General features: G+C 46.9%; 8 protein-coding genes across 8 annotated transcripts; 5 read left to right on the forward strand and 3 right to left on the reverse strand.

Annotated features, from left to right (window-relative positions):
• The first annotated feature begins 572 nt into the window (after window positions 1-572).
• On the forward strand, window positions 573-2,467 carry SPPG_01713 (acetyl-CoA C-acetyltransferase). The gene is made up of 5 exons (XM_016750028.1): window positions 573-788; window positions 853-1,208; window positions 1,273-1,522; window positions 1,661-1,929; window positions 1,993-2,467. Exons 1-5 carry the CDS (start codon window positions 623-625, stop codon window positions 2,179-2,181), a joined length of 1,230 nt encoding a protein of 409 aa, XP_016610663.1. The 5' UTR covers window positions 573-622; the 3' UTR covers window positions 2,182-2,467.
• On the reverse strand, window positions 2,413-3,684 carry SPPG_01714 (uncharacterized protein; the record flags this gene model as incomplete). The annotated part of the gene is made up of 4 exons (XM_016750029.1): window positions 2,413-2,520; window positions 2,582-2,713; window positions 2,784-3,546; window positions 3,605-3,684. The coding sequence occupies 4 exons, from the start codon at window positions 3,682-3,684 to the stop codon at window positions 2,413-2,415; spliced, it is 1,083 nt and encodes a 360-aa protein (XP_016610664.1).
• Window positions 3,685-4,022: 338 nt separating this feature from the next.
• On the forward strand, window positions 4,023-6,245 carry SPPG_01715 (uncharacterized protein). Its single transcript, XM_016750030.1, has 3 exons — window positions 4,023-4,481; window positions 4,554-5,772; window positions 5,856-6,245. Exons 1-2 carry the CDS (start codon window positions 4,244-4,246, stop codon window positions 5,732-5,734), a joined length of 1,419 nt encoding a protein of 472 aa, XP_016610665.1. The 5' UTR covers window positions 4,023-4,243; the 3' UTR covers window positions 5,735-5,772; window positions 5,856-6,245.
• Window positions 5,760-7,524, reverse strand: SPPG_01716 (uncharacterized protein). The gene has a single exon (XM_016750031.1). The coding sequence runs from the start codon at window positions 7,475-7,477 to the stop codon at window positions 6,101-6,103; it is 1,377 nt and encodes a 458-aa protein (XP_016610666.1). The 5' UTR covers window positions 7,478-7,524; the 3' UTR covers window positions 5,760-6,100.
• Window positions 7,525-8,919: 1,395 nt separating this feature from the next.
• SPPG_01717 (uncharacterized protein) lies at window positions 8,920-11,473 on the forward strand. Its single transcript, XM_016750032.1, has 7 exons — window positions 8,920-9,183; window positions 9,268-9,518; window positions 9,604-9,637; window positions 9,722-9,826; window positions 9,907-10,919; window positions 10,995-11,071; window positions 11,134-11,473. Exons 1-7 carry the CDS (start codon window positions 9,063-9,065, stop codon window positions 11,339-11,341), a joined length of 1,809 nt encoding a protein of 602 aa, XP_016610667.1. The 5' UTR covers window positions 8,920-9,062; the 3' UTR covers window positions 11,342-11,473.
• A 1,053-nt stretch (window positions 11,474-12,526) lies between these two features.
• On the forward strand, window positions 12,527-14,147 carry SPPG_08953 (uncharacterized protein). Its single transcript, XM_016757103.1, has 5 exons — window positions 12,527-12,840; window positions 12,912-13,015; window positions 13,075-13,276; window positions 13,353-13,725; window positions 13,790-14,147. The coding sequence occupies exons 1-5, from the start codon at window positions 12,562-12,564 to the stop codon at window positions 13,981-13,983; spliced, it is 1,152 nt and encodes a 383-aa protein (XP_016610668.1). The 5' UTR covers window positions 12,527-12,561; the 3' UTR covers window positions 13,984-14,147.
• A 149-nt stretch (window positions 14,148-14,296) lies between these two features.
• Window positions 14,297-16,710, forward strand: SPPG_01718 (CAMK protein kinase). Its single transcript, XM_016750033.1, has 8 exons — window positions 14,297-14,424; window positions 14,494-14,584; window positions 14,649-14,858; window positions 14,936-15,234; window positions 15,316-15,391; window positions 15,462-15,565; window positions 15,620-15,705; window positions 15,777-16,710. Exons 1-8 carry the CDS (start codon window positions 14,415-14,417, stop codon window positions 16,536-16,538), a joined length of 1,638 nt encoding a protein of 545 aa, XP_016610669.1. The 5' UTR covers window positions 14,297-14,414; the 3' UTR covers window positions 16,539-16,710.
• SPPG_01719 (tricarboxylate carrier) lies at window positions 16,577-19,815 on the reverse strand. Its single transcript, XM_016750034.1, has 11 exons — window positions 18,862-19,815; window positions 18,382-18,777; window positions 18,235-18,323; window positions 18,088-18,157; window positions 17,910-18,019; window positions 17,730-17,848; window positions 17,563-17,668; window positions 17,313-17,493; window positions 17,176-17,254; window positions 16,980-17,103; window positions 16,577-16,917 (listed from the first exon to the last, which is right to left on the reverse strand). Exons 2-11 carry the CDS (start codon window positions 18,561-18,563, stop codon window positions 16,757-16,759), a joined length of 1,221 nt encoding a protein of 406 aa, XP_016610670.1. The 5' UTR covers window positions 18,564-18,777; window positions 18,862-19,815; the 3' UTR covers window positions 16,577-16,756.
• Window positions 19,816-19,996: the final 181 nt, after the last annotated feature.

Genomic DNA, 19,996 nt, shown 5'->3' on the forward strand with positions numbered 1-19,996 from the left:
GCGGAGCGAGTATGCCCGTCTCTTTGTACCCCCTTGATAGCTTTGAATGGGCTCAACACAGCGCATTGTAAGATTCCGCTTTATATGGGGAAAGAATTGTGAGAATCAAGAGTGTAAGAAATCACCCCTCAAGACGGGCACACAACTCATTAGGGCTGATAATGCTACCTCCATTTGCTGGGTTGCAAAAGGGCGTTTTGAACACGATTTTTGAAAGTGCAGAGAGGGTGCAAGCATAGTCTGTATAAGAGGTTTTCAAATCTCATGCATTCCCTCACTGGTTTCATACATTTTCTGGTGTGGGAACACCAATTCAACATTCCAGCAGAACAATAAAAGGGCAACGCTGACAGCACCTGCTAATCTATGCCCAATAATGATGTGAGCGATACTCACAATATTCTACTTTGCAGCAAAGAAAATGAGTTGCTGTGCACGTTGCTTTGGAGGACGGATTGAACGAATGCCCAGATGGGTAGTCCCCCTGATCGGCCGATCAGACCTCCGGCTTACGCAATCAGGCTTAGTCCGATTTCAAAGCCTCAACATTTCTTTGCCCGAACACTCCCGCAACTCGTCTGGCCATTTCACACATTTCACATCCTACATTTCATTATACATTATGCTCCTCACACGTCGTATCGCAACCGCCGCTCCCTCCTTGACGAGGGCATACGCAACCTCCAATGCATTCAATGAGGTCGTGATCGTCTCTGCTGCACGTACACCCGTAGGATCTTTCCAAAAGTCCCTCGCAAAGCTCTCTGCTCCCCAATTGGGGGGTGTAGGTAACGTCTAATCGTTAATGTCACAAAATCCCAAGAGTGTAAACTCAACATTATACAAAACCAGCCATCAAGGGCGCCATTGAAAAAGCCGGTCTGAAACCATCTGATGTCCAAGAAGTTTACATGGGAAACGTCGTTTCCGCCAATGTAGGCCAATCCCCCGCTCGCCAAGCAGCCATCTTTGCTGGATGTCCTGAAACAACCGAAGCAACCACCATTAACAAGGTCTGCGCATCGGGCTTAAAGTCGGTGATCTTTGCATACCAGGCTTTGGCTTTGGGTGCTCGGGATGTGATGGTGGCTGGTGGAATGGAGAGCATGTCCAATGTCCCGTTTTATTTTCCGAGGGGAGCACAGTTTGGTCATCAGCAGGCTGTGGATGGGATCATTAAAGATGGACTTTGGGATGTTTATAGCCAGGTACGTCCTTTTTTTTTTTTCGCCCTTGTTTTGACAGTTTTGTGAACCGCTAGCGGGATTATAGGTCCACATGGGAAACTGTGCCGAGGAAACAGCGGTCGAATACGGCATCTCGCGAGAACAGCAAGATGAACACGCCATCACGTCGTATAAACGTGCAGCAGCCGCATGGGAAAAGGGGTTATTTAAAGAGGAAGTCGTTCCTGTGACGATCAAGGACCGTAAAGGTGATAAAATTATTGTGGAGGATGAAGAATACAAGAATATCAAATATGATAAAGTCCCGAGTTTGAAGAGTGCGTTCCTAAAAGGAGGTGAGTGTCCGCTAGTGGTCAGTCGACTGTTTCTTGTAGAAAATCTATTTCTACTCGAATACGGACGACAATTGTATCGTGTGATAGGTTCAGAGTATCCACCAACTCAGAAAAACTCACCATACTTAAAACCCCTAGGCTCCGTAACAGCCGCCAACTCCTCAACCCTCAACGACGGCGCCTCAGCCCTCCTCCTCACCACCGCCCAAAAAGCCGCATCACTGAACCTCAAACCCCTGGCCCGTATCCTCAGTTTCGGCGACGCAGCAACCCATCCCAAGAAATTCACCATTGCACCGTCCCTCGCTGTCCCTATCGCCCTCCAACGCGCCGGATTGAGCAAGGACGATGTGAGCTTGTTTGAATTGAATGAGGCGTTTAGTGTTGTTGCACTAGCCAACCAAAAAGTAGTAGTCTCCGTTTTTCGCATTTTGCTTTTCAACACCATCTCATTCCTTTATGTTTTTTAGATTCTCGATATCGACCCATCTAAACTCAATATCGCTGGTGGAGCCGTCGCACTCGGACACCCCATTGGATCCTCTGGATCTCGTATCCTTGTTTCTTTGGTTCATTTGCTTCAACAGGGGCAGATTGGTGTTGCGGGGATATGTAATGGTGGAGGGGCGGCTTCTGCTGTTGTTATTGAAAAGTTGTAAAGTACGATTTTAGATGGGTAGACGGGGGCAGTGGATGATTTTATCCCGAATCTTTACAGAACAAGTTATACATGGTGAGAGTTAACTTGAAGTACCACAGAATGCAATACGTGTTGACATATCATGGTATTATCACCACGAAACCCCCTGTAATGCCGCTCAATCAACTCTTCATGAGATAACCCAGACATTTGGATAACACCCCACCAAAAAAACATTATATATATTTTACTATTCCCAAATGGGTACATCATTATAATCAAAATCTGTATCCAAATCAGCCCAATTCGTTACTTTGGAGTGGTTTCGTGATGTTTGTTTTGGTTCCATACTGTCATTCTTTTGTAAACCAACAATGAGTTTCAATTGTCGGGAGTCATATTATAGGAATGTATCGTACCAGTACTTCTCCAGACTCATTTCCGTTCCCTTCATTCGACGGACGTTCGATATGATTCGCTCGGCCGATTGACTCTTGATCCACACAAAGTTTCCGTGGTGAACAAGACTTGTTCATCTCCATCCGCTCATTCTACAATTCACACCCAAAAGAGTCTAGTTGGTCCGTTTTTATAATATTATATAAAGTACGTAACCAATACCTCTCCAACCTCTTCAGATTCATTGCCATTCCCTTTATTCGATGGGCGTTCGATTTGATGGGTTGGTATATCTGGACTAGACGCCTCCTGATCTCGACACTTTTGTGATAAAGATACCGGCCTTGTAGGCCGTGATGCCGTTGGTTGGGGACCTGAGGGGATGTAAGGATTCAACTCCTCGTTTTGATGATTTAGTTGGTTATGTGCTTTTGGGCGGTCAACAACGGTATGAACGGATGCTTTGTATGCGTCCTGATGTTTTTGTTTCTCGGGACTGTCTTTTGATCGACCTCTGGCGTAGTCGGTTCCTTTATGGGGTTTAGGTGGTGAAGGGGAGGTTCGTCGGTGGGGATTTGAGGGGAGGTACGGATTTAGTTGCTCGTTTTGAGTACCTCGTGGTTGAGAATGTGGTTTTGACTGCGCGCGGTCAAAAAAGTTATGAACGGAAGCTTCGTACGCATCCTGTTCTCGCCTTTGTTTATCGTCTTTTGATCGACCTCTTTGGTGATCGTTTCCTATACGAGGTTTCCCTTGCGAACAAGGCGAACTCTGTCGTTGAGGTTTACGCGGAATAGGAAGATACGGATTCAATTCCTCTTCCTCCTCATTCGTATCCGATTCCTTGTTATTCTGCCTAAACACAGGAGATCCAGATACTTGACACGGCAGCTCAGATTGTTTTTTATTGGGTTTGGGTTTTCTGTGTCGGGTATTTCGGTCTGTTTTTGGTGCGGTTTCCCAGGCATGCACAATCGGTTGTGGTCTACCAACAAACTATTATTAGATACACTCTTAGTTTTGTTATGATGGAGTACGCTTACTCGGTTTCCCAGGCGTGGATCGGACGGTCTTTACGATGGGGAGGGGTGTAGCGGTTTATTTCGGGACGGTGTCGGTCCATAGTTTTTTAAAGGTGTGAATGGAAATCAGGTTAGGCTTTTCGATTTTTGTGTGTGTGATTTGTTTTGGAAACAGTGTTTTGTGGGGTCTCCCTTTTGTTGTTGGGGGTCTTTCTTCGTAGTTGGGGGTTAAGATGGTAGATTGAATTAGTGTGAAATGATAGAGTAGCGTAGGATAAGTTTGGAGCGAGTGCAACCGCTTTTTGACAAGAGTTGTGCAAACCCTTATGGGTGATGTCAATGATGAAACTTGCTAAAGTGTTCAATGATCTGCTGATGAATGGGTTTTGGGTATTGGTTTTGTTTTTACACTTTTTGTTCCATCATTTGATACGATATAACATCTTGCTTTCTTCTTTTTTCATGACGAATGCATTACATGACATTGCAAGAAAATTATAAAGGTGTTCAAATGCTATGCGATAAACATTAACAAACAGTTCGTATCAAGAGTTGAAAACTGCGCTGGGAGTGCGATGGACCCAAAAAACTACTGTGCGAATAGCGCGTCATTCACACCCTTTTTTTCTGGCACACCTCTGCAAGTTTCGTCATTGAACCATGCCCCCACGGCCACCCATCTCTCTTCCAACCATCCACCCACCAAAACTCTCTCCTCATCCCACGCTCTACTTTAATGCGTTACAACCCCTCCGACAATGCACATTAACAAACTATGCAAGCTTTGTAAGTGTCCTTGGACGGAAACTCTTGGGAGGGCAACGCAGATTCGTTTCGTCAACACATCGAGTGTGTACGCCAACGTCTTCAACGCCTCCCATACCCAAAACCTGTCCAGGCAAGTACATGCTCATTTCACTGAATTACCGGCAAACAGTAGGCACGGATGCTGATTCTCATTTTCCTATAGGATGCGGAGCCCCCTTCCAACACGTTGACCCAACCCACATTGGCTACCTCCCCCTCAAATCCAGCACACCACCTCCATCCATAAAATACCGTCCAACAGAAGAAACCGAAACCCTCACAACACTCAAACCCCAACTCCGTACTCCAAAACCCCGAATATGCCAACGCTGTCACAATCTTCGACATCACAATAAAGGACTGATACGATCTTACCCGGATGCCGAGAAACTTTTATCGGGTGTTAAAGTCGTGCAGAAGGGATACGTTCTCCTTGTTGTCGATGTCGTGGATTTTCCTGCGAGTTTGATAAAAGGTCTCGGAAATCTGGTTGGAAACGATAAACCCGTCATTCTCGTTGGCAATAAAGTGGATTTACTACCGGACGTCAATCGAGATAGTTTCAAGAGTGCGTTAAAAAGGGAAGCCAAAAAATCTCTAAACATCACCGACGTTCTTTTGACGAGTGCAAAAACCGGTGAAGGTCTCTTGGACCTTGTTGAACGCATTGCACCAGTTCAATCCGAAGGGACAGACCTATTTCTTATCGGTTGCACCAATGTTGGTAAATCCGCTCTTGTCAATGCACTTGCCAAAGTCACCGGAACCGATACACCTGGTCCAACAACGTCACATATGCCCGGCACGACCATTGGCATGGTTCAAATTCCTTTAAACCTCACCAACATGGCACTCTCATCAACACCCGGCCGCATCTTTGATACACCAGGCTTATATACCCCACACCAAATAACCCACCACCTCACAACCCAAGAACTCAAACTCGTCCTTCCAACCACCCGAATTACACCTCACCAAAAAAACCTGCGACCTGGTCAAACACTCTTTGTTGGCGGGTTATACCGCTTTGACGCAAGAGATTCACCTCTCTCCATTACATTCTACGGAAGCAAACTCTTACCCCTTCATCGCTGTCGAACCGTTAAAGCCGACATTTTGTACGCTAAACATTGTGGTGGTGAGCACATCATGTTCCCACCGCTTGGCCGTGCAAAAGAGTTTTTGCCGTTGAAATTGGCTACCAAAGTCAAACTGCGCGTTGGTGAGAAGGTGGAGTTGGGGTTGGGGGGTGTCGGGTGGGTGAGCTTTGAGGGACATGGTAGGGTGGATGTATTTTCTCCTGAAGGGGGGTATATTGTACCTAGAGACGTACTGTATAAATGAAAAAAAAAAACTACGTTTTGCATGTCCATGCGCTAAAGGTGTGTTTGTTTTGTGCATGTTTTTTGTATTTGCAGAGTATAAACCCGTTAACAACATGAATTATTGTTTTTATCCTTTTTAGCAATATTCTTTTGTCGTGTAAGTCCCAAAAACAAGGGAGGAACCACGCGACAAAGGTGTGCTGAACACGAAACACTTTTCGAGCACGATTTGCAAGGGATCCCCTTGCCGAAAGATCTAACAATCCCCAATATCATCTCACACATCTTCAATATCCATCCCCCATCATCCCCCATCAAACTAAACACATCCTTCAAAGCAAAAAAATATACACCCTTTCATCTACAAAAAAGTTTGACACATTCATTAGGCCTTCCACCTCACCTTAAATCCCTCCTCCACCAAATTAAACGCCGCCCAATCCCCAACATCCTTGACACGCATCGCAACCCCCTCAATCCTCACACCCAAAACCTTTAAAACCCCCCTAAACTCCTTCAATACACCCAACACCCCATCCGAAGTCAAGTTCGCAGGTTTAATCGTCACGAATTTGAGACGCGGGAACACAGAGAGGGATCCAAGAGTTTCCCGTAGGGTGTCCAATGTCGGGTCCGTGAGTACGATGGATAGGAGGGTGAGGGGGGGTGATGGGGGCACAGCGGTCCAAAAAGAGGGAGTGGGATCCGTTAGGCCATAGAGTGTGTCAAGAGTTTTGAGGAGGAGGACAAGGTCGGGTGTGCATGGGGTTTGAGGGGGGATAGAGAGAATACGGAGGGAGGTTAGGGGAAGGAGGATAGCAGGGTCTGGTAGTGCATAGTTGGGTCCGATATGGAGTTCACAGAGATGAGAGAGAAGAGAGAGAGCAGCGAGATTTATTTCCGACTTGGCCGTGTCCTTTGGTTCATTCGCCGCTCCATTGATTTCTAACCTCTTGAGCACTGTAAACTTTCCAATATTGTCCCACTCCACCGGGTCCTCCTTTCGTATATTCCCCAACCGTAACACCCACAAATCCTCTGCAACAGGCGTCAACCACTCCACGACATCCCGCGGCGGGAAATGCATTTCAACCACGCGCGGACACATATCCTTCAACAACGTCACAAACTGTTCCTTGAACCGCGGGGACAGGCCTTGGGGTAGGGTGATTTGCCACGGTACAATGGAAACATTTGGGACTCGTCTCGTATCATCCAATGGATGAGACCAATTCACTCGCATCAGTAGCATCCCCAAAATGGCATTCAAGTATTCTCCCAATTGAGTTCGGTCCACGGGGACATGCTCCACAGTCGTGCACACCGTGACACCCTCCCCCGCCATACACGATCCAGTCGTCTCCGCATAACTCTTTGGCAAAACAGTCCAATATTCCAACGGTAACGGCCTCGTAATAGTCGTCTTTGGCACCGATTGTACTTGTTTTTTGGCTTTACTGCATTGTTCTTTCCATTGTCCTGCAGATGCACCCTCCCCTGTCCAAAGCACCAAATTCATTAAAACAACACGAGGCCGCCATGTTCCATCCTTGTTCATCCTCACGCACCGCCACCATTGTTTGCAAACAAGCGGGGCAATAACGTGGTATTCGAGGGGATCTAGCCAGCGTAACAGGGCGTACAAGGCATCATCACTGAGGACAGTGCATTTTGCAGATGGGGAGGAAACATGGAGGTTTGTGAGGGATGTTGAGAGAGATTCTAGTGCGTGCACAACGTCTATGGCTGCGTTGCTCGTCATGCTGTCAACTTGTAACAAATTCAAATCTAAAATGTCCCCAACCTCCTACAATCCCGCAACTTGCTTCCCATCTCTTTGCCTCCGATCCGGATTCCATCCACCTGGTTCCATCCACTTTACATAATCATAACTCCGTTTCTCACCCTTTGAGGCTTTTTTGTTGCTGAGTAAGGCAGCTGCTTCTCAGCAGAAACAAGGAAGGTCATTCACATAGGGATCTTGTGTAGTTGTTTATGCTTTGTTTGGCTGACTGCTTTTTCAGGTGATGTGGGATGGACCCTCAACTCCGCAAGATATGTTGGTGTCGAAAATGTCAACTGAGAAGCCAACTAGATCGAGCGACAGGCCTCTTGCAGTGGTTCAAAGGTCTCTCGTTTGGGCTTTCTAACCCTCCAAAGTCATCATTAGGCGCTCTTCCTTGAGAAATGGGTTCTTGTGATACGCGGGGTCCAGTTCTCTGGAATTCGTAAACAGCAAACTATAAATGCGCTGCACAGCAATTTAGTCCGCCACCAGCGCGTAAAGTCCGCTACAAACAAAAAGTCAAGCATTTCTGTGGATAGAAACTTTGCAGCATATGACAATATATTCCATGATAGAACAAAATGCTTCATATCAGATTCATGATCGAGGAAACTGGTAAAGCTGTTGTCCAATAATTAGTAAATGAACCATGCTCCGAACTCGCGGTTTGAAGCAAACAGTAGAATTGAGATGCAGAGAAACTGTTGGGTACCTGACTCGTACAAACACCAGTGGGTGGAAACCTCTGTCTGGTCAAAACACTCACTGACCAGATTATCCAATTTCCCGCCGATATTCATGTTCATTAATGAACAGGGCTTTTTGTTTTTGTTTGGGTTTTTGTGGAATATGAAAAGCCACCATCACCCAGTTGTTTGGACTTTAATTTTTTTCATTTCTGCGATTTACTCTGCGATTATCTTTTTCTGATTCCATAATAGGTTGTGATTTACATGTTCAGATCATGAGTTGCGAACACAGATACTTTTAAGCGCTTGGATCTCCCAGCGAACAAAAGTATCAAAGTGAATAACTTACTCCAACGCATATGGTTTATCCAAGACACCAAGTCCGTGGCGTTTCCATGCATTTCATAACTGTCCCTTCACCTCGGGACGACTGTTTACATATACCCATTCTCTCCGCTCATGGACAACCCTCATATCTATCCGTGGCCAATGCCCTCGCCTGACGTCACAAAGGTACCTATTCCACATCCAAATTGCCAGTGAATACGCCGTGGGTATTCGGGTACTTTTTTTTTTGTGGGTGTGATCGACGTTTGAACATTCCCGCTCTGTCGCGTGGGGCCTCTTCTATCGGTCATTCAAACACCGAGTGGCTTCGCATCATGTTGAACCTTCTCTTTTGTTTATGTTTTTCTTTTTTTTGCTCCTTTTTGAACACATTTTTCTTTGTTCTGACTTTAGTGGATTGAGATTCATGAGATGGTTTTTGAGTTCCGAAAAGGTTTAAAAAGCCAGGTTTGCATCCAATAGTTCCCAATCCAATTGGATGAGTTCTTTTCTCAATCCAGAATTTCTTGGGACGTTAACCTGTCATGGCGGATACCATAGTCCAAGTTACGATGCCGGATGTTGCATCAGTAGGGGAAGGGAAGCCAAAGAGGACGCCGCTGGATTGGCGGAGGATGAGCGTTGTGTGCTTGGTTACTTTTGTTGGTACGGGGTTCCCTTTATTCTCGAGTTCCCTTTTGCATCTGACTGATGTTATTATTCTAATCTCCAAAATGCACACTTCACTAGACCCCCTCCAATTCGGTGTCCTCCTCCCCTTCATCTACTTTATGGTCCGAGACTTTTACCCAACATCCACCCACATTGGAACCTACGTCGGTCTCATCACCTCCTCCTTCTGCCTCGCCCAACTCGTGACGGCTTTACCTTGGGGATGGCTTTCGGACCGAGTAGGACGAAAGTGGGTCCTGGTGGCGGGGTTGCTGGGAAATGGTGTCTTTGTGGGTTTGTTTGGTGTCAGTAGGACGTTTTTGCAAGCGGTGAGTAATATGCCTGCCACCTTTTTTCAGATGATTATTGCCGTTGTTGATTTCTTGACGTTTTGTGTGCGATTTTGCATTTCAGGTGCTGTTTCGGATGGCTTGTGGGGCATTGAACGGTAGGTAAAACCTATTTCGAACGTAATTATCCATTTCATTCCAATTACATCAATTAAAGACAACCTTTGCATTCCCAAACAAAGGCAACGTTGGAGTCGCCAAATCCGTCATTGGTGAAATAACTGATGATAGCAACCGATCTCTCGCCTTCTCCGTCTGGGAGACTGCGTTCGGCCTCGGTGGAATCGGTATGCTTTGTCCTTTTTTACAACTGCCATTTCAAATTCAGTCACTCACGATTGCCTATAATTTCAACGCTTGCTCATAGTGGGACCCGCACTCGGTGGCCTGCTTTCTCATCCGGCTGACAAGATACCTGCCTTTAGAAATGTTGAATTCTTTCGCACCCACCCATATTTTCTTCCTTGCCTGGTGTGTGTCGGTTTGAGTGTGTTTGGGGCTGTTCTGGCCATTGTGGGCTTTGAGGAGACATTGGGGAGGGGTGGGCAAAAGGAGAAAGAGAAAGTGGAAGGTGAAGGGGAAGATGGAGCAGAGAAGGAAGGAGAGAAAGGGTTACAAGTCAGCGATGTGAGAGGAGAGATTTTGAAATCTGCGGAAACACTTTTGGAGGAAGGGTTTGGAGGTACGGAGACTACTTCCCGACGAGGATCATCACATTCGGTCCTCTCCATTCCGGCCCTACCCACCTCCCGACGTGGGTCGATGGGTTCGGTCCTACCAGTACCTCCTCATCTACCCACCTCCCGCCGAGGTTCCAAAACGTCTCTCTCGTTCCCAGTCCCATCCTTAGGCTCCTCCCACCGTTCCTCCCGTCGAGCTTCCATCACCTCCATTGCAGCCACCGCACCGGCTCCCATATCCCACAGAGGATCAATCGTCTCGGCGGATAACGTCAAACTCCCGAAACAATGGACCATCCGCTCCCTCCTAACAAAACGGATTCTCCTCCCTGTTCTAGCGTACGCACTGTGGGCCCTGATCCAAGTCCTATATGACGAGACACTATCCATCTTTGCAGTTGCACCCATTTCAGCACATGGACTAGGTCTTACGTCCCAGACCCTGGGACTTGCCCTCACCTCCGCGGGCGTGATCCAGGTCTTTGCTCAGGCCGTCGTATACCCTCCTTGTGAGCAAAGATGGGGATTAGGAGCCTGTTTGAAGGCAGCTGCGGTCGGGATGGCAGTGTTTGTGTTTGGTACCGGGTTTGTTGGGGACTTGACTCGCAAGGGGCGGATTGCCGTGGTGGTCGGGTTGGTCGGGTGTTTGGTTGGGAGGACAGTGGCAATTGTTTTTGGATATATTTCCATCATGATTATGGTGCGTTTTGACTTATGCATAATTTTGAAAAGTTTAAAAATGCTAACTGAGAATGCACAATTGCTATGGTACTAGATTAATAACTCTGCACCATCACCGTCTACCTTGGGGACCGTTCACGGCTTTGGCCAAGTTGCCTGTTCCGCGGCGAGGTAGGCTCCAATACACTCTCATCGTTGGATACTCGGGAAACCAACATCAACTTCTTTACTAGAACCATCGGACCAGCTTTTGCAGGCTTACTCTGGACCCGAGCGTCAACTAGCAATCTCCCCTTTCCCCTCGACTTTCACGTCCCTTTTATCCTTATGAGCGGTATCGCGCTTGGGTGCTGGGTGCTGGCAGTTGTAATAGAGCGGAGGGAACGGCGTGCGATGAGAGAAGCGACTTGCGTGGAGTTAGGGACGGCCTCTATGGCGTAATTGTGTTTATCTGTGTGTGTGTGTTTGTGTGTGTGTGTGTTTGTGTGTGTGTGTTTGTTGTTGCTTCGTAGGTGCAGAACCCCGTGCGAGTTACGGGTTTATACCCTTTTTTTTCATTGTTGCCCTTGGAGCTGTATGTCAATATGTCCAATGAATACATATCTGTTAAATTAGTGCTTCGTGCATGCGGTAAGGCGGCCATCGCATCGATTGTTCACATGCCATGAGCACTTTATGGAGCCTAAAGTATCTACTCTGATTTCGATCTCAGTTTTCTCTTAGGTTGTCCATACGTATCACGGCAATTAAGAAGCAATGGCAATTGCGTTTCGATCCTTCCTAGGAACCACACCTCTCAATCTCCCGTGTTGCGTAGAGAGTCGAGGACTGACATCAGTGAGGTAAGTAAGGGGAAGCCCCGTCACTCTACCCCAAGTCGTGTTGACAAACGCCGCTCCTATTCAACACTGTGCTAATAATCAAACCTATAACTCTGTTCAACGCAAAGTATCCGTGTAGCTCAATGCTGTACAGGATGCGATTCTTAATGCCAACCATAGTTCATTAATCACCGACCAGATTGGTAGGATGGCGGATCTGGCAGTAGTCTCATGATATATCGAGTGGTCCATCAAAGGATCTGTGTAAGGATAATATGGATATGCTTGGCCATCTACCATTGCAGTAATCGAGTGCACACTCAGATGACACACTAAGAGCCAGCCTGCTAGGCATTAACCTTTGTCAAACAGTGCTGCAGACAGAGAGGGCCATCGGGATATTGCTGTTTTATATAATCCCATACATCGTCACCCTGTTGTTGTCCATTCTCATTGCGCGACATTCCCGCTTCTTCCACTACCTGCAATGTAACTGGAATTGACGTTTCGTCCAATCTTCTTGCCCCAAGTGCTCTTATCACCCTGACCGCTTGCAGCCATCTTTGGTCCAAATGCATGGTGTGCTCTGCAACGCGCCGCAGCTTTCGGGTGTGTGCCCGAGTGCTGTCAGACAACCAACCAAGTTCCAAGTTGAACATTGTTACTTCCCTGTCCTGATGATCAGCCCAATCTTCCACAAACAAAAAGGTGGTAGAAATGGCAAAACGTCCAAATGCGCAGCAATGGCACAGCACATCACATGGTCTGATGACAAGTTCGAGAGAGGCCTTCCAAGTCTCACCTTTTGGTCATCGAAGAACCCCCAAAGACATTTGGTACATGTCTTCAAACCCAGCACTCTTACCACTACCACCATCTCCTTCACCACCTCTCTCTGTCGTCGCATCAACGCTCCAGGCTCACATGTCCTCTGTTCACACCATTCCACCAGCGACTCAAAACCAGAACGAACACCGGAATCTTGAAATATCTGTCGCGTGGGAGGATTCAACAGGCGACGAGAAGAGGTGTTGGATTTGTTTTGTGGAGGAAAGGGAGGAGGATGTGTCGAAAAAAGTCCGGTGGGTGAGGCCTTGCAAATGTAAAAATTCGTTAAAGGTTAGTCGTTTGGGGAGCCATGCACTTTTGTAACGTTCCAAAGGTTGAATGATTATCCTGTTTCATTGCAGTTTGCACATGAAGACTGTCTTTTGCGATGGATATCCGAAAAACAAGGACCAATAACAACGGACGTAAAGTGTCCTGCCTGTGGACATGTGTACGCCATTGAAGAGTAGGTATCCCTAACCGGCGCACGGTTCACGAGTTACACTACTAACGTGCTATGTGCAGATCTACCGACGTTGTTCTGGCAATTCTGACATTTGTAGACAAGTCCATTCAATCGGTGGTCCCGTATGTCACGTTGGCCGGAGTTTCAATGGCGTTTTACGTAGTGTCGACGACATTTGGAGCATATGCAGTGATGACCATGTGTGGACCCGACGAAGGGGAACGGATCTTGAGCGAAGCGAATTGGGGATGGAGAACATGGGTTCGTATATTTTCAACATTACCTTGTGCGCATAATAGAATGGAGACGTCTAATGACATTTTTCTCGGCTTTCCAGATTGGATTACCGTTGATACCGATTGGTTTAGTGTGCTCCCGACTTACGGCAGCCGACGCTGCGCTCCCACTCTTGCCCTTTCTGGTTCTAGGAAATGATCAAATCCGTCTCAGCTTGCCACCGTCCCCTGCACTGACGGTATGTTTGTTACCATGGGCGCGACTACTATATAATGGCGTCTGGGCGACAATTTGGCCCTGGATTGAACGAATTGGGAGACATACACCCGCACGGAATGGGGCGGTACGGAGTGGAGGAGCGGTGGGGCAGGCGGCAGTTGCGGGACAACAGGAAGACGAGGAAGATGTGCAAGAGTTTTCGATTGGGCGACGAGATGGACAGAGGCTTGTATTGGGAAGTTTGTTATTACCTGGTGAGTTATATGGTAACCAGGTACTAGATGCTGCGGTGATGCTGATGCATGTTCTCCTTCCTAGCTGTATCGTCTTTAATGGGGACTCTATTGGGTAGTATTCCGTGGGTCCGAAACAAGGTCCCCGATCCTTTTCACCGCAACATTCTCGGAGGGTGCCTATTTGTGGTATGTAAGGATGTTGCCAGTGCGGTGTACAGGGCACATAGGAAACGACAGCGACGGACGAGGCGCGTAAGAGAGTATCGCGGAGACTAAATCGAAGGGAGCTTTAATCGGCATGGGGAAGCATAGTACTAGCACCCGGATTTGCATGCTTGCGGCCAATATGTTGAACTTGCGTAAAATGTTTTGATGGGCCGTATATACGTTTTGGCATATCATGGAGGGGTGCGCCTTCAATATAATTTTTGAAATGCTCGCTTCTAGACTTTGTTATTGAAAATCCCCATCAGTTTGCATTCCATCAAAAACCGAGAGGAAATTCTCGAGGTTCCCAAATGGGCACGTGCCGATGGTGCTTATGAAATCAATATTTGCCCAAGGTCTTTCCCCCCCGATCTGATACCAAGTTGACGAAGCACTTGAGGCCAACGACCACCTATTGCATGCTTATTTTACTGTTCAGTTCTTGTTGCTACAATTATACAATTCCTTTTGTTCAGAAGTAGTTTACCTGTTTCTTCGTCATGTCGGACGGTAAGTGTTTTTGGGACGATTATTACAGTAACTATAGATATACTGATTTAACGGTGCGCTATCCTGCAGCATCAGATGCAAAAGCCGACATTCCCCATTACCGAACCGCCGACACAAACGCCCTTGAAGCCGCATACTCAATTGGGATTAAACTCGGACAGTACGTCAACGTCTTGTCTAGATTTCATCACTTTTTCGCATATCAAAACCATTCCAAATTACAGAGGTTCATTCGGGACCGTTCGCCTCGTCCAACACAAGGAGACAAACACAACATATGCATGTAAAATCCTGCGTAAGCGACGAGGAGCCCCCACAGCGTATGAACAAATCCAGCGAGAAGTGGCAATCATGAAACGAGTGCGGCATCCCCATATTATACAGTTGAAAGAAGTTTACGAAACACCGAAAAAGTTCTTTTTGATCATGGAGTAGTAAGTAAGATCGTAAACGAGGAACTACATTTCTGTTGGAGACAATGAGATTGACAATTGACTAATCGGCCTCAAAGTTGCAAAGGCGGCGAACTAGTCCAAAGAATCAAATCCCGACGGTCCTGTTCCGAGTCAGACGTTTGCACAATCATGTACCGTCTTGTCGACGCCATCGCTTACCTTCACGATCAAGGCATTGTGCACAGGGATATCAAACCTGAAAACATACTGGTCTCATCCGACACACCAATACCGCTACCAGGAGGTACCGGTCAATCCGATTTATATAATATAAAAGTGTCAGATTTTGGATTAGCGACTTCGGTGGATGCTTGTACAATGATGGAAAACATTGTTGGAACACCTCTATATATGGGTAAGTGCCGATTGAAGGGGATCCTTTTGTTAGCGTATAATCGATCGCAGGGGGGTTTTTTGACTCATATGTTGAGTTCAGCGCCAGAAATCGTGCAGAATCTTGGATACAGCGCACAATGTGATATCTGGAGTATCGGCGTGCTGATGTACCTCCTGTATGTTCTTTTCTTTTCAGTTTGTATTGTATTCAAATTCTGATGACTTCCTGACACTTGTGATGAACAGGCTGTGCGGGTACAGAACCGACGCAGAAAAGGCACTCCAGCAGATGATATCGGAAGGACGAATAGAGTTTCCGTCAATATTTTGGGCAGAGGTATCTCCTGGTGGTAAGTAGAGTTGGCAGAGTGAAGGGTACGCCGATGCTAAACTTTGATCATTAGCTCGCAACCTCTGCGAATCGACTTTAAGAATCGATCCCGCCAAACGAATAACGGCACGAGAAATGCTAATGCATCCATGGCTAAACGTAACCTTTATTTTCCTTCTGTTTCAATCATTGTATGTCATCCTAACACGGCGTCGTGCTCTCCACTGAAGGGCGAAGCAAGTGCAACGCCAATATCAGCTACAGTACTCGATCTAATGCGTTCCTACAATGCTGAGCGCAGGTTTCGCAAAATAGCAAACACGATTCTCGCGACCATCCGACTTCGGTCTTCCGACGGCACAATAAAATCCTTCCCTGCACCCTTTGAAAAGAACTCTCAACAGGGCTCTGAATCATCACTATCAGATCTAAGTCAATGCAGCAGCCATGAATCTATAGATTGTTTGACGGATGATGATCTACTAGGAATTAAACCCGCCTTGCAAGCTAAAAGCCTTGTGTACATTAAAACCACTGCAAAAAAGCCAAGCAGTACCGACCGGGATAGGGCCTGCCGAAGTGTCGCCAGTCTCACAGCAACGGAAACCGAACAATCTTCCATGAAACCCCCGAGATTAGCATCGACGGAGCGTTTGAGATCATTGCAGGATGCAACAACAAAACCAAGAAAACCATCCTCCCAAACTTCGCGCAGGACACCCACACCTGATTCAACCATGCCCTCCCTACTTCCCCCGGCTTCACCAAAATCCCAAACATACTTGAAAAAACGCGTACCTTTACCATCGACATCTCCAAAACGATATTCGCGGACCAACACGCCGGGTGGAACCCCACCGTCCACACTACCTCGTTCAATGGGAAGTGCGAGTGTCAGCCTCCTACCTATTGTTAAAGCCGCTCGGCAGCGGAGCAAAAAAGACGACGACGCGGAAGATCGTGTGCTACGAATTGGCGAGCTGAAAAGTTGATTCGAGAGAATTACATTGACTGAATCCTCCTGACTAAATTGTATATGTGATGATATATATGTGACTCGATACGATGTACTGTTGTTTTCTTTTTGATGAATTCCAAGTGCACTACCATACTGTGAATGTCTGCATCAGTCATTTCGCACCAGAATATTACAGAACCGAAATGTCGTTCTACATCATTCTCTATCTACACCTTTCCTTCCGTTTCCCAATCATAGACCCCTATTGAAATAGACTCGATCTAAGGGCAGTCCATCAGCACCTCTAATATACCGAAATTTCTCCTCAACCTTTTCAACTGGCATTGAGGCACGCTGGGGAAATAGTGCCACCGCTGATGGGAGCGCGACCAGGAGGGATGCCGCTATTATTCCTATGTTACAAAGACGGTGAGGACTTGGCAGTGAAAGTTGTGGTTACGGAGTTAGCAGGTACCTAGATTGACGGGAGCATGGAGTCGGGGATATCGTCCCCAGAAAGCGGTCCTCTCAAGACGGGTCATGATCAACCCTGGAATAAAAACCACGGGGAAGGCGGTTGCCACCCGTGATATTGCCACCTGCATACATGCACAAACGTTTTAGAAACTCGAAGGGTTAGGTTCAGAGAGTCCTATTACGTGAAAACGTACCTGACCCACAGCGTTAACACCAGCCTTGGTAGACTTTCCAAGGGTGGTTCCATCTTTATCCTGCACGTCAATCCCATCCCTTATAATCACAGAAGCGTAAGCGCCGAATCGGTACTTGTCAACAGCCCATCACCAACCTCAACTCTTTTGATCTCATCAAGATGACATTCAACGTTCCTGCCGCAGCAACAGCCCCAAAAGGTACTGCACGTCCCATGAGAGCCTGAGCTGAAGGTGACAAAGATTTCGCACGTTTGACCCATTCGTTGAGACCAACTGCTATGGTGCAGGATGATGCCACGGCGGTTATGTAGGCAGCTGCGGTACGTTGGAACCAAAGTGTCAAATACCGTGAATAAACAAATAAGAAGACCCGTCTTAGCGTACTAGCAGTTTCAGTCATGTTCATCTCAGTCGTCTTGTTCGCATTAAAGTAGTTGAATGCCACATTGACGCTCTGGTTTATCCACTGCCAGAACAGAATCCCTGCAATCTAGCGTGCCCACGTGTCAGGACCCACATTTCTGTACTCTGAACAATACAATCTCAGATACCGATGGATTTGGTCGCAACATTCCCGCTACGATCGCAACATTGGTCGGAACAAACGACGCCATCCGGAATGGCAAGAGAATCTTCTCGCCCGTGTCTGGATGGTAGGTGCTGTCTACCACTATATCCACCATCAGCAGCGAGTAGCTAGCGCGGTCATCAAGATTTGCCAACCAACGTACACCGCTTGGCTCTCCATACTTCCTCCGCTCCTGCATCAACGCGTCCAGCCCGGTACTCCTCGATAAGCTTCTTGGCAGCCTCCAATTGGGCATTCGTCGCGAGGAGATTGCTACACGATTACAATTTCACTAATAATTAGCATACATTTCGGTCCAACACATCACAAAGAAAGCATACCGAGGATCTGTTATCTCTGAGAAATGCTTCAATCGTCCCCAATATGTGGATTGGTCATGTCTTGGTTTGTCTGTTACATTTGGCGGATATCATAATTAACAAAAGAATAGATCACGAAGAGATTTTACATTCAAGCAAGTGCATTACCCAAATCTATCCGTTCAGGTGCCATGATGCCAATTGGGGAGATGGAAAAGGATCTGGATGCGTAGGAATGTAGCAAGAACAACCGCACACTGCCAAAGGGCGGTGATTAGGGCAGGTTGTACAAGCCGCGCTCACGTGTCTGCTTACGTGTACAGTACAGTACAAAGACGGATGTCGCCCAGCAAATAATATGCAAATAAACAATATTGGCAAGCACATGCGGTGGATATCCTGGGGTGCAATAAGGTAGTATGGAGTATTAAGCGGAACCTAGAATCAACGGCGGCGATGATGGTACTTTGGCTTGGTTTTCGCGGTCCACTTTTCATGTCTGAATTGAATTTAGATGCTAATCCATCTTTTCCTTGTTTGAAATGGTTGTTCTGTGTCAGTTATCTTTGTGATCCAAACGGGAAGTCGACATCGTGATCCAGAGCCTGCTTTCTTCTGACGCAGTTAGCCAGCGGCAGCTCTACGATCATCGCCTGGCGAGCTGTCGAGTTTTCTCGTCATGCAATCCTTGGAAATCGTTTCATACCGAGGCTGTTGTAACGTAAAACCAGATTATGAATATAGCGTCAGATGATCTTTATTGTACTGTATACGGGATCGGATAGTTTGATGCACCTTTTCCTCCGTCCTGAGGTGATGACAGTTCTCGGTTGCCGGTAGTCATCTCGTCTGTTGCATCGGTGCATCGGAAATCGCCAAGTCTAGGAGGAGCCTATTTCATGGAACGATTACTCCTTGATTGCTGGTATCTTGTGCTTTAGGACAGCAAAAGGATTATACTGTTTGATTGCATGACAATGGTGCAAGTAATCTTTAACCATCATACCCTAGGTCAGTCGAAAACAGCCCCTCCATCTACTCAAAGATCCCCTAGATAGCGTTGGGATAGAGGCGCAACGTAATTGCCCGGGGTACACTTCTTTTCTTGGTTGACCTTCCTCATTGACATTTGTTTGTGAACTTTTATCACTCCGGATGCTTCTGCACCTGGTTCGGAGAGTGCCATTGTATGCAGATTAAGCGTTCGCCTTTCCTTTGGCCCTTCTTTTACGGAACCTCTGAAGGCTGACCGCTCGCTATATTGATCGTTCTTGTGTTGGTTCTTCCAAGGCCTGACTTTCTGGACTTTTGAAGCCTCCCGTCAGAAAGTTTATTTTGTCTGGACAGAATCACGCATCTGCGTCTATCAGTCTGCACAATCTTGGGCCCGATGCCGCAAAAGAAGCAGAGCTGTGAGATACAGTCTGACAGTCTGGTGGACGATTGCGAAACATGCCAGTTTGCCTTGCTACTCAATGGCAAGTATGTTTCTGATTATGATTCCGCTTCTGACTTGTGATTTCTGAAGATAATGATGGAGTTCATTGATTGGGCAGACAACATACAGGCGGAGGAGTGGTGGGGAGTGTGATATCGAAACGGTATGAAACTTCAAGCGGAATCTGAATGTGTGGTGAGATTCCTTGTCTGTTAACCTCTTAATTGCATGACGTCCAGGTGTACGGGTGTCGAGAAGACTCCACAATATATCTGTACAAATAAGACTCTTTTCCAACCACACCTGTCGTCGAAAGACTGAGATTGTCACGTGCAAGATTATGCTACCTGGCGGGCATTGATATTCTCCATCCCACTATCATCCACCCGTGGTGATACTAGATGCGGAAGCAGCGATTTCTTGCTTTCCTACAACATTTACTTTGTTATTAGGAGGAAAGCCAGACACAACGGATCTGCGAGAGGGACGCGG

This window comes from Spizellomyces punctatus (assembly GCF_000182565.1).
Source record: "Spizellomyces punctatus DAOM BR117 chromosome Unknown supercont1.3, whole genome shotgun sequence".
NCBI lineage: Eukaryota > Fungi > Chytridiomycota > Chytridiomycetes > Spizellomycetales > Spizellomycetaceae > Spizellomyces > Spizellomyces punctatus.

What these genes read in the sequence shown, in the direction of transcription:
- SPPG_01716 (XM_016750031.1), bottom strand. Translation starts at nt 7,477, where the DNA reads ATGACGAGCAACGCAGCCATAGACGTTGTGCACGCACTAGAATCTCTC.
- SPPG_01719 (XM_016750034.1), bottom strand. Translation starts at nt 18,563, where the DNA reads ATGAAAAGTGGACCGCGAAAACCAAGCCAAAGTACCATCATCGCCGCC. An exon ending in CTTTGTACTGTACTGTACAC is followed by an intron (nt 18,324 to 18,381) that starts GTAAGCAGACAC and finishes GCCCTTTGGCAG; the next exon opens with TGTGCGGTTGTTCTTGCTAC. An exon ending in ACCTGAACGGATAGATTTGG is followed by an intron (nt 18,158 to 18,234) that starts GTAATGCACTTG and finishes CAAATGTAACAG; the next exon opens with ACAAACCAAGACATGACCAA.
- SPPG_08953 (XM_016757103.1), top strand. Translation starts at nt 12,562, where the DNA reads ATGTCTTCAAACCCAGCACTCTTACCACTACCACCATCTCCTTCACCA. An exon ending in CATGTGTACGCCATTGAAGA is followed by an intron (nt 13,016 to 13,074) that starts GTAGGTATCCCT and finishes TGCTATGTGCAG; the next exon opens with ATCTACCGACGTTGTTCTGG. An exon ending in GGGAAGTTTGTTATTACCTG is followed by an intron (nt 13,726 to 13,789) that starts GTGAGTTATATG and finishes TCTCCTTCCTAG; the next exon opens with CTGTATCGTCTTTAATGGGG.
- SPPG_01718 (XM_016750033.1), top strand. An exon ending in TTCTTTTTGATCATGGAGTA is followed by an intron (nt 14,859 to 14,935) that starts GTAAGTAAGATC and finishes TCGGCCTCAAAG; the next exon opens with TTGCAAAGGCGGCGAACTAG. An exon ending in TAATGCATCCATGGCTAAAC is followed by an intron (nt 15,706 to 15,776) that starts GTAACCTTTATT and finishes TCTCCACTGAAG; the next exon opens with GGCGAAGCAAGTGCAACGCC.
- SPPG_01717 (XM_016750032.1), top strand. Translation starts at nt 9,063, where the DNA reads ATGGCGGATACCATAGTCCAAGTTACGATGCCGGATGTTGCATCAGTA. An exon ending in GGCTTGTGGGGCATTGAACG is followed by an intron (nt 9,638 to 9,721) that starts GTAGGTAAAACC and finishes TCCCAAACAAAG; the next exon opens with GCAACGTTGGAGTCGCCAAA. An exon ending in GTTCGGCCTCGGTGGAATCG is followed by an intron (nt 9,827 to 9,906) that starts GTATGCTTTGTC and finishes GCTTGCTCATAG; the next exon opens with TGGGACCCGCACTCGGTGGC.
- SPPG_01715 (XM_016750030.1), top strand. Translation starts at nt 4,244, where the DNA reads ATGCCCCCACGGCCACCCATCTCTCTTCCAACCATCCACCCACCAAAA. An exon ending in CATACCCAAAACCTGTCCAG is followed by an intron (nt 4,482 to 4,553) that starts GCAAGTACATGC and finishes ATTTTCCTATAG; the next exon opens with GATGCGGAGCCCCCTTCCAA.
- SPPG_01713 (XM_016750028.1), top strand. Translation starts at nt 623, where the DNA reads ATGCTCCTCACACGTCGTATCGCAACCGCCGCTCCCTCCTTGACGAGG. An exon ending in GAGTGCGTTCCTAAAAGGAG is followed by an intron (nt 1,523 to 1,660) that starts GTGAGTGTCCGC and finishes TAAAACCCCTAG; the next exon opens with GCTCCGTAACAGCCGCCAAC. An exon ending in TTGCACTAGCCAACCAAAAA is followed by an intron (nt 1,930 to 1,992) that starts GTAGTAGTCTCC and finishes TATGTTTTTTAG; the next exon opens with ATTCTCGATATCGACCCATC.